The sequence below is a fragment of the Chinchilla lanigera genome, unplaced genomic scaffold (assembly GCF_000276665.1).
Source record: "Chinchilla lanigera isolate Chin_1 unplaced genomic scaffold, ChiLan1.0 scaffold00044, whole genome shotgun sequence".
NCBI lineage: Eukaryota > Metazoa > Chordata > Mammalia > Rodentia > Chinchillidae > Chinchilla > Chinchilla lanigera.
In genome coordinates, this window is record NW_004955445.1 from 14,802,590 (window position 1) to 14,819,399 (window position 16,810).

Here is a 16,810-nt window from a genome sequence, read left to right on the forward strand (position 1 = left end):
ACCATTTCTTAAAGAGGCAAAACTCAGACGTGTGCCATTGTGACAGTGTCCAGTGAGGTTGGGGGTGTCGATCGATGTTTACATATAGATGTTTACATATAGATGTTTACATATCGATGTTTACATATCGATGTTTACATACAAAAAAAAACCATTTTTTTTTGTAAAGGAAGCATTTTTGTGACTTAGTTTATAGTACAGATGGATGTGAGGAGGGGAAACCTGAAGTAGAGAACAGGGAAAGAGAAGAGGAAAGGGGAGGTGAAGGGAGAGGAATGAAACATAAATATGCAATCTTTCCACTAACCTGCACAGTCTTCCTCTATCTACTAATCCCTCGAGACAGTGATGGGCATAGTAACCCCCTTCACTCCCTTGTGCCTCTTGCAACCTCAGCCCGTATATAAGTATAGGAAACATTGGTCAGTTGAGCCTGTTATTAACATACTGCTGACCACATTGTTCTCCATAGCTGCCTAAAAGGAAGAGGAACTAACTGAAAAGAAACTTCCCCAAAACAGTTTCTGGATCCAGGAATTCTCTGAAATCAAACACTACTACTGTCTCTGCTAGCTTAAGCTTGCTCAGTCTTCTCCCTGCCCTCCATGGGCAGTGGTTGTCTGTTTTTTTCTGATCCTAATGGATTCAGCTCACTCCAAGTCTTTCTACAGCTAGAGTCATGGATGTTTCCAGTACACATGGGTGTCCTCAGCTTCTCCCTCTCACGGGTGTGCCATCATTGACCTTACGGCTCCCTTGCCATTCTCCAAAGAGTCTTTCTTTCCCTGTTCAGGGTTTCATTTTGTGACCCAGAACTAAAAAACAAGTAGAGAATGACCTTGAGGTCCAAAGGATGAAGGGAAGGGCATAATGGTAGAAATTAAATTGATTTACATTTATATAACTGGGGAGGGGGGAAAGAAACGAGAGGAGAATGGGAAGAAAACAACCAACAAAGTCTGAGGGATGTTTTGTTGTTGCTTGCATTTGTTTTGTAAGGGGGAAAAGGTTTTGAGAGGTGAAAAGCAAAAAGGGATATGAGATGTTTGCGGGTGATTTAATGAGGCTTCCTTAGTGTTTGCAAAGAACACAAGTTAAAATGTAGAATCCCTTTTATGTTGCCCTTGGCTGTTTGGACTGGGCTTCTTTGAATGTGGGATCGTACATAACTAGGACAACTTGAAGTTAGGTGAGCATTGTAGGAAGGGAACTTAGCGCCCCTCCCTCATAGTTAACTACCTATCAGTATAGTTTTAGCCACATTCACATCAAAATATCCAGTCATATACTGTCACTACCTTTGGTAGTGACAGTCAATGGCCCTACCTTTTTCTCATGGATCTATTGATCATATTTATACCTCAGAATGTTTTCAAATGGGTACCATGCCTTGATGTAGGAACACATGCCTCCCTTTTCTGAGCACCAGGTTGAGCCTTGGTGTGGAAAGAGACCCTTATCATGACTTGACCCTTCAGTCCTGAATGCACTTCACCCCTTCCCTCCTGTCCTTGGAATAGTAATACAGCCTCTCGCAAAGAAGTAGCCACTCAGGGGCAGTAAGGTCATCTATGTGCTTCCTTAGCTTAACACCATAGGGCACTAAGTGCCTTCAATGCAAATTAAGGTAGAAAACTCAAGTTTTAGTGCCTTAACTCCATCTTGATCACTAAAGGTGTTTATTAACCACTCACATATGAGAAGTTCTATGCTTTAATGTCTGTTTCGGGGGGGGGGTGACATTACATGCATATGCCCCAAGTTTCATATAGTTCACTTACATGTTTTCAGACACAGTTTCTGGAGTCTTAAGCATGTTCCTCAAAGCTTAAGGCATAGCCATATATTTTTGTATAGCAAACTGTAAGCAAGATGCTTTGGCAGGTGTGTAACCTAGGGCTTATCAATATCCTACATTGATCTCTGCATACCTTTGTAGTTTCCAAGTAAGAATTAGATAACTTTGAGAGAGACATTCTAAAGTTAGTTTTAGGTATGATTCTAGTCACCTTGTCCCACCTCACCTTCTCTATCCTGGTCCAGACTGAGCTTTCTGCCTTGACTGTCTAAATAGTAACTTCACTAAGAGTGTATGTGGAGTGTCTTTAGTTTAAAATATGAGAGTTTATTCATATATATATATATATATATATATATATATATTCTCTCAAGGCAAACACCTTGTAACTACTGACTAGGAATCCAAAAACCTGAATTCACATTTCTACAATACTTTTGATTTGCTGATAACCTTAGAGGTGCACTTGAATACATCACTGTAAAAAAAATGAGCCAAATGATCAGGATAGACTTTGTTTCTTGTACTTGCCTCGAGAATTAAAATGCACAATGTCAACAGGGCCACTCATCTCACACATAACCACTGCCTATACCAAGCAAGCTCCAAGCCCATCGCTAATATGCTAAGAGCAATGTTGGAATCATTACTCACACACTGACCTAATTTATTTGCTTTCCACTTAAACTGCTGCTATGTTCTAATTTTAGTCCCCTCATAGTCATAATTAGGCGTATCTGTTGGTACTCTTGTGTTTTTAAGAAGAGGAAACTGAAGCTCAGAAGCGTTAAATGGGTTGATCTAGGTCTTGGGCAGAGTTGAGATGCAAACCCAGTGTCTGTAACCCCAGAAACCATGCTTTTAACTTCTATCCTATCAGTCTGGGAAGACGCTCAGAAAGCAGGCAAAACATAGACTAGGAAACAGAAGCCTTGGGTTTGTATACTGCTTTTCATTCCTGGGCTTATTTTCCCCAATTTTGCTGCTCTCTCTTTGGACATGTTTTTGCCTGACATTTCTTTTCACCTACAAAATTCCTATAACTCTTAACTTTTAGCCCCAAGTCCTTCTAAATAGGACTTCCAAGTGTTACCTCCTCAAAAAGGTCTCCCTACAAAGTCCCCACCCCAGGAAGATCCAGCGACTTTCCCTTACATGCAATGTGCATAAGTCTTCATTTGTGTATTTGTCATACTACCTGGTAGTGATCATTTTGTGGGCCTGAAGATTGAAATGGCCCATAAAAATAAGATTCTGCTTCAGTTCTTCCACTAGAGTTCCATTGCTCTGTATCCTCTGCCCTGGAATATCTACCTTGAAAATCTCTTAGGCATTTAATAAAGCTCAAAGCATTACCTACTCCCCAACCTTTCTCAGTCTCATATCCCAAACTCGTTGGCAGGCACTACCTTCCATTCCACTTATCAAGCAAATGGATTTTACCACCATGATTTCTTCTAAGTTTGCATCTTTCCAGCTTCTTGCTCCTGTCTTTTCTTCTCTTCTCTTTTCACTACCTCTTCCATATATCAGGCCTCTATAGCTCTACTGTATGAATCTCTTCATTGGCTTCCATAACTTTACCCCACCCATGCATCCTCCACACCATAGCCAAAGTAATGTTCCAGAAATGAAGCTCCTAATAATCCCAACCTGGCTGTCTAAAAATCTTCCAATGGCTTCTCTTCTCCTATGAAAAGTATTCATGAAGTGGAGAAAAGGGAAGAAGCACGTGGTCAAATTACCTGGAAAACTTTGCCAACCTATGCTGTCCTTGCCTGCAGTGATTCTGGCAGATTTTGAAATATCACTTCTCAGTCCCTGTAGTTTTATTTATGAAATGTCCTCCTCATTCAGTGTTTGTGTTACTCAGCTCCATGAGACCAGACATTCCTTAGGTTTAAAGCACAATTCTGAAGGTACCTGCTCTAGTGAACCCTTCTTGACATCCACTCCAGACACAATCTCTTCTCTATCTGGAATTCCTCCACAAGGATCCACTTAGGTTCTGTCACTTGTATTCACACCTTATTTCTTCCACTGCACCCTCAGATGTCTACTCTGATTCATCCTTATCTCAAAAATCTTTTGCAGATACGGGGAATTCCCTAAAAATATTTTGAATGGGAGATCCCAGTCAAATTAAAACAGAGCACTTCACTCAGAACACAGACCCAGATATCAACACTCAACACGAATGGGGTAGAAAGTCCTGTAAAAGATGCACCACGGTCTGAGTCTTCATGGAACACATTGTCTAGCCAGACAACAAAAGAAAACAGAACAAAAATAATGAAGCAATCAGAAAAGCTTAAAAAGGAGGTACATATTATTAAAGAAAAGCATGCTTGAAATCTGAAAATCAGCACACATAGAGTTTAAGGAAGTTGCCTCAAATCACATGACTAGATGGCAGAGCTGGGTCTGAAACTTAGACAGTTTTATGATAGAATCTACACTCCTAAGAACCATCTAATCTGACTGAAATAAAATAAAGGACCTGCTGGAATGCTAAATGTATGACATAATTTTGTGTGGTTCATTGAAGCGGCAAAGCAGTCCAAATGGAATGTGTCATGTTTTACCCACCCCATTCTCAACTGTTCCTTGCCACACACAATGAAAAGGACATCTTTTCCTTCTGTTTGCACTACTTGGGCAGCCACTGAAGCTACAAGTATAGACGTCTTTTCCATAGGGTCACGTGTAATCACTTACTGATTTTGTATCCTAATCACCCTTCACACTCACCTCTTCTTTTCCATTCACATTGCCATTGCAAAGGATGCCCCCAAGATCTTTTGTTTTGGCCCTTGCCCTGGATTCTATGGCTACAATCCCTCCCCAATCCAACTTTCTCTTCATATTCCTGCCAGAACCATCCATCTAGAACACATATCTAGCCACTTTGTTCCTTGGGTTTTCATGTGTTCCTGCAGGACTGAGATCAAGCTTCTTAAGCCCTTTGGAAAGTAGTTTTGCCAACATCTTAACCTTCTCGCCCTGCTAGTCTACCTAGCCAGTCCATAACACAGTTCCACCTGCATAAAATACCTTTTACCTTCACTATCCGCTTCTCCTTGACTGTAAATTTCGAGCATCACAGACTCTGCTACACTTTTCCTGCTTTGCCTACCTACATCACTACTTAAAGCTACAAAAGTCAATATAACATAGTGGTTAGTAATACTGACAGTTTTAAGCAAGACTGGCTGGATTTTAATATCTGCCATGACATTTACCACTTATGGAAGTTAGAACAAATTACTTAACTTCTCTGATCCTAACTTTCTTAAATTTTAAAATGATAATAATGCCTTGTAGGATTTTTATGAGGATTAAATAATCTATATAATTTACTTAGAATAATATCTGGCACATAAGTTATAACCTGTTATTTAAGTGGTAGTTATTTTACCATTGGTTTTATCATTTTCTTATCTGGCTCTCACATCAGACAGGTCAACTGGGACAAGATCTCATTGGTCTATATATAGTATTTAGCAGAGATAGATAAACTTCATCATGAAGTTTTGGCAAATTAATGATAGAAAGATGGACTAGTGGGTGATGGATGGATTTTGGGATGGATAAGTGGATAAATGACTGGCTGGAAAAATGAGTTGGATGAGACAAGTGGATAGATGGTCTGTTAGGATGAAAGCTGTTAAGTGGAGGGATGGATGAATGGATTGATGGATAGGTGGATGGATGGTTGGATGGATGGATGGATGGAAGATGGATGGATGGATGGATTTGTGAGCTAGACTGATGAATAAATGGTCAAGTGGATAGTTATATAAACAACCTAATCCCATTAAAATGATATGGAGCAGAGGTAGACAGTGCCTGGAGTCAATCTTGTCAGCTATCAGAAAAGAAGATTCTGCAGTATGTGATTTATTAAGTTTGGGGTTATTGTTTTGTTTTGTTTTGTTTTGTTTTCCCAAGCACAGCTGTTTTTCTGCTCAGGATTTTTGGTTTCAGGCAATCTGTTATTTTCAATATCACTGTATCCTTGTAAATTTAGACCCTCAGTAAATCTTCTTCAAGGCTTAGAGAAAACATGCATGTAAACTGTTTTGGTCACAGAGTAAAGACCTATTATACCAGCCCTGGAAGATGTTGCAGCTTAATTGGAAAAAATATTCGATTCATAGAAGCCTGTCAGTTACCATCATTCTGGGAGTTTCCCTGGAGCTAGATCAGGCATACCACTATCTTTAGGTAACATCCGGAGTAACTCAGAAAAGCTACTTGGAAGAGGTGCTCTGTGGTTTAAAAGTGGAGAAGGAGTCATATCGTTATGAGACGATGGGGCAGGCAGAGGTGAATCTTGAAGGCTGAAGGCAGAAAAGCCCAGAGGATCAGAATACTGAATTAACCTGAAGCCCAAGAGTAGGTGGGTGCTGACAGAAAATCCACCTCAGGATGAAAGCTTTGGAATTAGTCTAAAGAAATGCAAACCCTTTGAATCTTAGAGTCTTAACCAAAAGTGACAATAATAATATCTGCCCCACAGGGTTGTGGGGAAGACTAAAGAGGTAAGGTCTCTGGCATCTCCATATCTGGCTCACTACTGCTTACCTATTTTTCTGCTCCCCCTAAGGCAGTACAGTGGTCAAAACAATGAGACTCAGAGTCACGATTCTGTCAACCCCAGTTTCCTCCTTTAAGATCTTCAGCTAGTTACTTCACCTTCTTGGCCTCAGCCTCCTCATTCTGTAAAGTAAAAATGATAAAGAAGGGCTGGGGATTTAGCTCAGTGGCACAGAGCTTGCCTGACAAGTGTGAGGTCATGAGTTCGATTCCTGGTACCGGAAAAAAACCAAAGGAAAAAAATGATAAAGAAAACCTGTCTATTAGTGCAGTTGTGAAGAATTCTTGAATTAATGTGTGTAAGAGCTGAGAATAAAACCTGGTACAAAATAAGCACTGCCTAAATACGTGTTCTGATTTTACAGCTATTTTTGTTATTCCTAAAGAGGTAGACACTTTGCCTTGATGAGCAGAATAAGAAGCAGCAAACCTAGTGCTGCAGACATAAACCTTCTTTTGTACATTCTTAGTATATTCCAAGTGTAGATTAATAACATTAAATTTATTTTAGATTGATATAATTTACATAAAACTTTCTACATGTTACATATCATATCTATTTTGAATATACTGTAAATTAATATAATCTAATGTTAATGGTCACACGTATTTTGGAATAGGTAATTACTGCCCCCAAACTTGAGATGGAAATTTGGTGATTTGCTCAGGAATATGAAGCCAGTATGTGATGGTATGGAGGTGCTCTCCTATTTTACTCCCCAGAGCTATTTGATCTGTAAGCCATCTGTGCCAGACACTTGGTGCATGGATCAGGAAACAGAGGTTTGAGTGGAAGAATTGATTTGCCTAGGATGTCTCAGTGAACAAATCTGGGATTAAAACACTGGCCTATCTGTTCTCAGCCCAGTGTTGTTGATGATGTGGAGAACACAAGTATCTTAGTCCATTTTCTGTGGCTATAACAATTCACTTGAGTCTGGTGACATTTACAGAAAATAAGCTTATTTCTCCTATTTTGGGATGCTCAGAAGTCCAAGAACATCACCCCAACATCTGCTCAGCATATGAAAAGAGCCTTCTCCCTGAATCTTAAAGGGTTGAGGGCATCACACGGTAAAGCAGAACAATTAATTATGGGCCAGTTCAGTTCTCTCTCTTCTTATAAAGCCAGAAATCCCCTTGTGAGGGTCCAACCTTGATAACCTTATCTGATTCCAGTAACTTCCCAAAGATCCTACCTCCAAATACATCAATTTAAAAATTTAGGAAGTAAATGTCACATAAGTTTCAGAGCATATATTCAATCAGAGCAACAGATTCGTGTAAATCTTCATAAAATGGATCCTGAAATTTTTGTCTCTGAGGAATGACATGTGCAGGCACTGGACCGGCCAGCAGTGAAGTAGAGGAATTATCTCCTTACTGTGCCAACGTGTATGACTGGTGAAAGATATTTTATGACTTGCCATTGGATCATCCAATTTGTATCCATCATAGTCTGAGATTTTCACTCTCTTTCATCATCTAGGGTCACTGTTCAGTCCAAGATACTGAGTAGTCTTCTGGGTGACCAGACCTTTCTGCACGATAGTTCATTTCTCTCACCTTGGCTTCCCAAGGAGACATGGGGCTTATGTCTTCTCATCTCTCAGTCACTTTCTCTTATGGGGCTAGAGGGCTAACAGTTTAAGCTTTGCCAACAGCTGAGAGAAAGCTTAGAGATTTCCCTGCCTTGGGGACTTTGGCTACTTCCTACTAGAAAGGAGGAAATTTGGGAACCTGATAACATTCCTGTCCCTGTGGTTAAAAAGTCTGTATCTTCCTGTGACAAGCAAATGGGTTAATGATTGCAATTAATCACATAATTCAAGAGAGAAGAAAACTATTCTTGCTTACTCAGATGGATATTTGGATATAACCTGAATTTTCTAGCAATTTTTCTTAATCCTCAGATGTATCCCTTATTGTCAGTGTAGCAAAATCTGATGTGAAATAAAAACATTCTTATTTATTTTCTTACAACATAAGACAAATTACAACACAGAGAATATCATAGACTTATTTGAGATTTGTGATTGTTCAGAAACCAAGAGCTAGTGGAGACATTAGAAGGAGACTTTGACGGCAGTGAGTTTTCAATCTTTCTTTTGGAAAGTGGAATTCTTATGAGTGTGAAATCCTAGATGAAACTCCAATTTATAAATAGATAAAAATGAAGATGCTGTGGCTTTGTTGAACCAGTAGCCCCCCTTTCTCAATATTCTTCTCCCCAGTTATAGTGAGGCTGCTCTGGGAAACCTCTGCACTCCTAGGAATATACTTTGAAAACTACTAATCTAGGTCAACACACCTAAGTAGCACAGGAGAACACAAAGCACAGAATTTACTCAAGTTAAGGTCTTTTCAGACTGAAAGATGAAACTTTTCCTTTTTAGTGCCATATTGTTTTATGATAAGGATGAATTGGTCCCTGGTTGTCTACTACTGTGTAAGAAATGACTCCCAAAATCCAGCCTCCAAGAATGTGGTTATTTGCATGAGTGTTCCCTTTGGGAAGTGCTCAAATGGAATGACTTGTTTTAGTTCTGTGATGTCAAGGGTGTCAGCTGGGATAGACTGATTAGGTGGGACTGGAAGCTACCTTGGCATTTCTTTCCTTTATGTAGTCTCAGGGCCTTTCTATATGATCACTCCATCACGGTGACTTTGGGGAAGTTGAACTTCTTTCCTGGAGACTTGACATTTCAAAAGAGCTTCCCAAAGATCCTGACAGAGCAACAAGGGTTGGAAAATCCTAGAGCACAACTTCTTCCACATTCTATTGTCATACAAAGCCATCCCTGATTCAATTTGGGAGGGCTAGTCTACACATGGGCCTGAGTACTGGGAAGTATAAGTCATTGGGAAGCCATCTTAGATGCTGGTTGTATGCTTTCCTTTCTTTTGGTGTGGCTTTACTAAATAGATTCTGATACAATTTAATCTTAAATAAGGAAGACCAAAGAGGTTTTTGTAGTTTTTCTTAGATTACAGGTAGGAGCACTGTCATGTAGCTGAGTGGTGGGCCAGTTCTAAGTGATCACAGAAAACTGTTCCAAGACCAAAGAATTCTAATTACAAGAAAGCTAGTTTTAGTTGACCATAAGCAAGAACTTTCAAACAGGCACCATAAAACTTGGATTCCTCTACATGAACTAGTGAGTTTCCCTATAGTCACAGCAGTCTCTCTCCTTTTTTCTGCAGTTGAAAGTATCTGATTCTCAGAGAAAATGATTAGTAGAGAAACTTGCATCTCCTTGAGCTTAGGGATGCTAAAATAATATATGCATTTCTAAGAATCAAGATTTCACATAAATCTAATTCTTGTTTGTTTGTCTTTTCTTTTTCCCCCCTTTTTGGACATTTCCTTCATCTGACTGCCCATCAATATATAGAAGAAATGCTTATTCCTACTCCTATTACTTGTAAGTATCGAGCTGGTGTTAACTTTGGTTCGTATCCCATAAGGGAACCTGTAGCATGCATTTCCTGCACCAACCAATTGTCTGTTGGTTTCTTGTATCAACTTCTGTCTTAGTCATCTGTATCCCTGAAGTTTTTATTTTGTATAGATGTTTTCCATTTTAAAATGCACTATCATTGTTCAGTCTGTTATGTTCCTGTCCTCTTAATTTTTCTCCTATCTTTGGAGATGTGAAGGATTATTTCTCCTTTGTGAATGCAATTTTTTAGTAGGAAACCCTGAATTCCAGCAAAAGAGGGACCCAATCCTCCTGCAGGATACATCCTAATAAGACAGAATCACAGATCCCCACAACTTCTAAATCCGTGTGTGTCTTCTTGGGGAAGAGGTACCCTGGGGGATCAAAAGTTAGATAGCAATCCATTCGCCATGTCCATTATTTCAAAAAGATTTCAGGGAAACAGTAGGAGCCATCACTTTAGCTAGACCCAGCCTCATAGGTGACAGAAATATCCAATATCTTTGCTTTGGGCTGGAATTAATCTGTTTGGTATTTAGCATTAGTTATCTCACATTATCAGTACATTTTGTTTGGAGTTATAAATGGCTTCTGGCCTATTAAATTCTTTCACTTACTAGATAAAAGTGTTTTTATTAATAAAACAGATCTTCAAAATATGAGGATAAAGGAGCAACACTATATAATAAACTCTCAATATCAAAAAGTTGAAAAACCACTGAAGTATTCCCATATCGCTAATATTCATTTTGCCTTTTTGAAATTTGAGGTTCAGAGGGAGAGATGTGATCTCATTACATATGTAGCAAGCAAAATAGGATTAGAATCAGAATGTCTGACTCCTGGTAAAGTGTATTTCCCACCATGCCATGTCTTACACCACCTCAGCCTTGTGAGAGAGCTTATCTGTGGTTATTTGCTGAAACTTTCACAGATGAAGATGGAGCTAGCAAAGCGCTGGCCTATCACCCTCTGCTCAGTTAGGGATAAGCAGTGAGCAGATAAGATGATGGTACCACCACCATCCTGTTAGAGAGGAACCAATGAACTCCCACCACCAATACTGGAAGTACTAAAGAATTTACTTCATTTGTTCATTCATTCTTTAACAAACATGCATGGAACATGTACATTATGTTCCGGACAGTGTGGCTGGAGAAATGGACTAGAACTCTGAGCTTCACCTATCAAGGGCATGATACTCAAGCTTATCCAAGAGATCAACATAAAAGTCAAACGATTGAAATGTCAGCTAAGAAATGCTTGTACATAGTATGGTATGAGAGTACTTAGTCAAGTAACTAGCTTTTAAATACAGCTAGGGATAAGAGTGTATTTAAAAATGCATTCATTCAATAAAAATCCTGATTGGTGGGAACAGCATCTGCAGAGGCCTAGCAGTATTTAAAAGCATACTGTGTATTGTTGTTGTGCTGGAAAGAGAATGATCTGTGAGAATCATGCAGTTCTGCATTCAACTCATATCTCTATCACTTACTCAGTGGTTATATAGCTTTGAGCGACTTTTCTAAACGCTCTGTCTCATTTCTCTTACCTCTCACTGGAGAGTAATAGTGCCTAACTCATAAAGTTACCTGGAAGAGGAAGTGAAATAACTTTGTAAAGTACCGAGCATGGTTTGTGCTTAAGGAATGTTGGATTTCTTTCTTCCCCCTTTCAGTAAGAGATCGTGGCATTTGTGGTGGCCCTAGGAGCAATTCTAGTCTTCTGGGGCTCTTATGGAATCAGTATCCACAGTATCTGTGGGCATGCAGGAACCTATCACAACCTCTGTGCCCCCAGTCCTGTCTTTGGAAGCTGACTTGAGCTATACACTATGATAGGCATTGTAATGGAGTTAAAGAGGAGCAATGAGGAAGTACAGGACACAGATATGCAAATTCTTATGGTTAAGGTACAATGATAAGCAAAGATCTTTCAACTGGTGCAAACATTAAGTTCTACATTACAGATCCTGTGCATAAAACTTATGACAACACTGGGAGGTAGGAACATATGGAAGAGACATGGGGTTTCCATCATAATATTCATAATTTTCTATTCACCAGTCCCCCAAAAACCTATGAGGGTCATATATTACATGCCACTCTAAAGCAATTCTCTGCAGTGCAATATTCTGCCTTCTATAGAGATGTCTTTGATGGTTACATTTTCTCTTGAGTACCATTTTCTCATCCCCAACCTCCAAAAAGACACTTACCTGAGTAGGTGAACCATCCCCTGGTATTAAAATGACTGAAGAGATCAGTTATGCTTAAATGATTGAACAGTAGGACAGAGAGAAAACTACCAGCACATGCCAAGTATTTTGAACATATATTGCATGACTGAGTCTTTATAATAGTCCAACCTGATAGTTACCATTATCCATATTTAGTAAGGTAGAAACTTCCAGAGAAGGCAAGCACTATGATAGGCACCTAAAGCCACCCAGCAGCAGATGGAAGGAAGAAAGGATTATCTTGGAAACAGAGACCTGGGGGTGATACCTTAGAAAAAAGAAGATGGACATGACTCTGTATACGTTAGTTGAAAATGCTGATGGAACTGCCAAGCAAAAGATTTCCGTGGGACTTTAGAAATGAAAAGATGGAGTTTGGACGGAAGGCATATATTTGAAATCTTCCCCTGAGAATATAGGTTGGAAGAAATTAAGCCTGGGAAAAGACTGGAGGCAAAATAGGGATAAGGATGAGGTCCAGAAACTGACTGTGATTAAAGATCCAGAAAAGAAGTAGAACTGGCAGGCAGATAGGTAGCAAAGGGGAAATTGCAAGAACCAGGAAAAAGTCCCTGCAGAAGGAGAAGGTGGCTAAGGATAACAGATGCTACATACAGAGGGTGGAGGTGGAGATCTGGGGCCCAGCCTTTACATTCAGACATTAAAAATCATTTTTCAGATTATAAGGTAAGGGTAGGAGAGGAAGCCTGCCTGCCTGGAGCTCATAAGGACTATCACCTTTTTCTAACCATTGGGCTGCAAAATTGAGGCGGTACATGAGATTGGCCATGTGAAAGATCAAAAAGTCTTGGGAACATGTGTACTCAAAGTAAAGAAGCCCACGGGGAACAAAGAGGCTGACAGAGCTGAAGGTGAACACCTTCAAAGGAAGGTGTTTGGGGAAAGAGAGAGGCTTAGGAGGAGAGGAAAGGCAGGTTTGGTGAAACAATAGGTTAAAAGGCATAGAGATAGAAGAAAAGGACCAGAAGAAGAATAGTAGTGGTCTGTATGACCTCCAGATTTGAGGCCCCATCCCAAATTCTGGTATAGACCATGAATAGGAGCCTTGAACTCTTGTTGCTTGGCATGCGGAGCATGGATCACCAGCATCATCATCAACCAGGAGCTTGTGCCAAGTGCGGCAGCTAGGATCCCCACTGAGACCTGTCGAATTAGAACCTACATTGTAGTAAGATCGCCTGAAGATTCATGTTCATACTGAAGTTTGAGAGGCATAACTTAACCAGAGTCCTGGTGGTTCCCTCTGTAAAATAAAAAAATAGCAGTCTTTCACAGAGGTTGGGGATCATGTGGTTCCTCCAAAGCCCCAAAATCATCCACAAAAGAGAAGGCCTCCAAAAAACTTTGCTTTAACCAATACCTCCAAAGAAATCAGTATTTATATATTTAACACATATTCAGGGAGTGCCCGCTGTGTGCCAGGTGTAGTACAGATTCTGGCGACCTAGGAATTAGCACAAATTCAAACTTCCTCTCATGTGGAGCTTTTTAGTGGAAAAGATAGAAAAATTTAAAAACATGTAGTAAAAATACACAGCATGTTAGGCAATAGAAGAGCTAAGGAAGAAAATAAATAGACCACAGGATATAAAGAATGGGTAGAAGAAAAGTTGGGGAATTTTTATTTCTCCTCAGGAAAGAGACCTTTTATTGCTCTCCATTATTGAAAAGATCCATGCCCAAGACCAGGGGCATCCCAAACATTTTTTTTGAGGAGCGAGACAGCAACTATCTTTGACTTTACATCTACACATCTATAATTTGGTAGCATAAAAGCAATCAGACAATATGTACGTGAGTGTGACTGTGATCCAATAAAACCCATTTTTAAAAATTCAGGCAATGGGCTAGATTTGGTCTGCAGGTTATAGTTTGCCAATCCTTGTCCAAGGCTTCTGAGAGCTGGGACAAGATGAAGTTCAAAGTCTCTCCTGCTTTTTTGAAGCTCCTATTACTCGCTGTAGTCTTTCCCTGGTGCTGGAGATACAGGGATCACTATTCTAGGTGTACATTGCCTATCAGATTGTTTACAGCTAGAACAACCATGAGACCATTCTGAGCCTTCATCTGCAAAATGGAGCTAACAGCAGTGACTTTCCAGAATTTTGGTGAGGGTTAATAAGAGTGTATATGTAAGGTGTCTAGCAAACAAGTAGGTATTTTACAAATAAAAGCCCTTATTCCTCACATTCTGGGCTGACAGAAATGCTTCTCAAGAACTTCTTTTTGCCCTCCTATAGTAAAGCAGCTCCCAACATCTTCCCTGTTCAGTGCTTGCCTTTTTACAGGATGTTAAGAGCTGGCATATGTCCACAAGTTAATTTACCTCAAGGTGTGTGATGGGCACAGTAAATGTTTTCAACAGAGACGTTTAGTGTAGTAGTTCTTTAAAAAGCTCTAAGTTTACCAACTGTTCTAGCTGAGAGAGAGAGAGAGCACATACCTCTTCACTTGTTCTTAGAAAATAGCCTTGTGCAGGTGCCAAGGAGGTGGGAAATAGGGACCCAGGCTGGTCTGTCCTTAGACATTCTACTCTGTGGGACTACTGAGCTGCTCCCACATACTTCTTAGCCCCCTCCTCACCTCACACTTCAGCACATTCAGATTCTACATCTTTCCTCAAAGTCTAGATCAAACATCTACATCAAGGTCTAGATCAATGCCTCCTCTAAGATGTCCTCCCTGCTTCTCACGCCCTAGGGACCCCTCCCCACTGACCTCTCATTGTATTTACTTTGTGTCCTGATGTGTCTTAAGGTTGCCTCTTCTTCATGAGGGTGCATGAGGATGTGATACCCCTAACACACACAGTGAGCCTCCACTAAATATATGTGGAAGGAATGAGACCAAATCAACACATAACAGCAGAAACTGACAGGGAGGTGTTCTTTTCTTAAAAAGAAGGGGGAAAAAAGCATGAAGTTATAGATAGTCCCAGACTCCATGCCTCCTTTATTTCTATAACTTTAAAGTACCTTATACTTCTGTTTTTGCATCTGTGTGACCTGGACAAAGTACCTAATTTTTTTAAGTCTCTGTTTCCTAATATGTACAGTGAAGATTATAACTGTGTGCCTTGCAGAAGTTTTACAGGGATTCAATGGGCATAATATTTGTGAAATACTGATATGCCTGTCACAACCAAGAAAAGAGACCTCCTCCTTTCCCCAAACGCACATGCCTTTCCACATCTTCAGCTATGGCAGTCACATATCACTGCCTCACTATATTTCAAGAGGCATTTAAAATGATTATATCAAGAGACGCTCAAAACTTATTTTCTGTAATTTATCAGCCACTTTGAATGAAATGAAGAAAAAATAGGAACAGAAGAAAACCATTTAAAGATGATAAATATCAACTATCCAAAGCTGACAGCAAACATGCTGATAGGCAAACATCTATGGCACCATCCTGCAGCAGGACAGAAGCAGTACTATCGCCTTTCCTGGTTTGCCAAGGGGAGGGCATTAGTGAGAATTCTGATTACTTGGCCCTAGCCTCAGAGGGTGTCTTTTGGAATAAGCATTTTAGTAAGCATCTCAGATTATTATTTTGCATGCTGTGTTTGAGAAAATTCTCCTGATATTTTCTCACCACTCTGGTTTTTCCTTTTCATAGTCTTGCTCCGCTGTTTCTATAAATTGTTCTTCCTTGCATACCTATCTCCTTTTCTATGCCTGAAAAATTGTAATATCTTTCAGAAAGGGAGCATTACTCTCTTACTTTGGTGGCCTCTCCAGTTTCCACAGAACATATGTGTAGTACTGAGCTTGCATGTTTATTATTGCATCCAGGCCCCATTCATTCACCCTCTAGCTCACTCATTCATAAACACTTCTCACATTACACTTTCCTGACGCTATCTTCATTCTTGCTCTCTTATGAGCAAGGACCATGTGCTATTTATCTTTCATGTCTTGGCAAGTAACTCGGTACCCAGAACAAATCAGGCATCTTATTATTGTGTTAATTGGATGACTGAATATATGTGGGTGGGTTGATGTAGTTGATATCCTTCTCCTTTTGTTTTATCTCTTACCAGTTATATTATTCTATATTCATTTTCATTTATTTTGGCACATGGTAATGGTGAGCTTTCAGATCCCCCTATTTTGTAGTTTTGTTTTTTTTTTTTTTTTGGTTTTTCTCCGGTACCGGGAACCGAACTCATGACCTTGCGCTTACCAGGCAGGCGCTTTGCCGCTGAGCTAAATCCCAGCCCCCTATTTTGTAGTTTTAAATTGGTTTCAGGTTTAGAAACATTGTATTTCTACTTGCATGTCACAATTACAAATGTATAAAATTAATGAATGCAGTCACAGAAGATAGACATAAATGTGCTGGGCTCTATCATGTATACAGATAGATTTGGATAAGGATTGTGACTGAAAGATGCTTTATTGTTTATTCTATTGTATTAGAGTCTAAACACATTAGTCATGAACACCAAGCAGAGAAAATCTATAAGTCAGAGGCTCTGTCACCTTAAACAGGGAAAATATAAATGACTGTTTTTCCTTCAAACATGGCAAAAGATGTTTATACCTCAAATGTAAGTTTATGCCCCAGTTGAAGTTTTAATACCAATCAGATATTAATGATGCCTTGAGGCTTAGAAAGTCAGAGTAAAGGTTTCTACTCTATAGGTGCATTGGAAGTGTATTTTTAAAATGTAAAAAAGAGTAGGGGGATTCTCTGCTGACA

General features: G+C 39.7%; 1 protein-coding gene across 2 annotated transcripts in view; it reads left to right on the forward strand.

Annotated features, from left to right (window-relative positions):
- The window catches only part of Ptprt (protein tyrosine phosphatase, receptor type, T), a 775,250-nt gene that overhangs the window by 616,839 nt on the left and 141,601 nt on the right, over positions 1–16,810 (forward strand). Inside the window, exon 15 of one of the 2 annotated variants that reach the window (XM_013518366.1) lies at positions 9,793–9,822. The exons of the other annotated variant lie outside the window; for it this stretch is intronic. Within the exon in view, the coding sequence (XP_013373820.1) occupies positions 9,793–9,822 (30 nt within the window). The remainder of the gene's footprint in view (positions 1–9,792; positions 9,823–16,810) is intronic. 2 annotated transcript variants of the gene reach the window in all.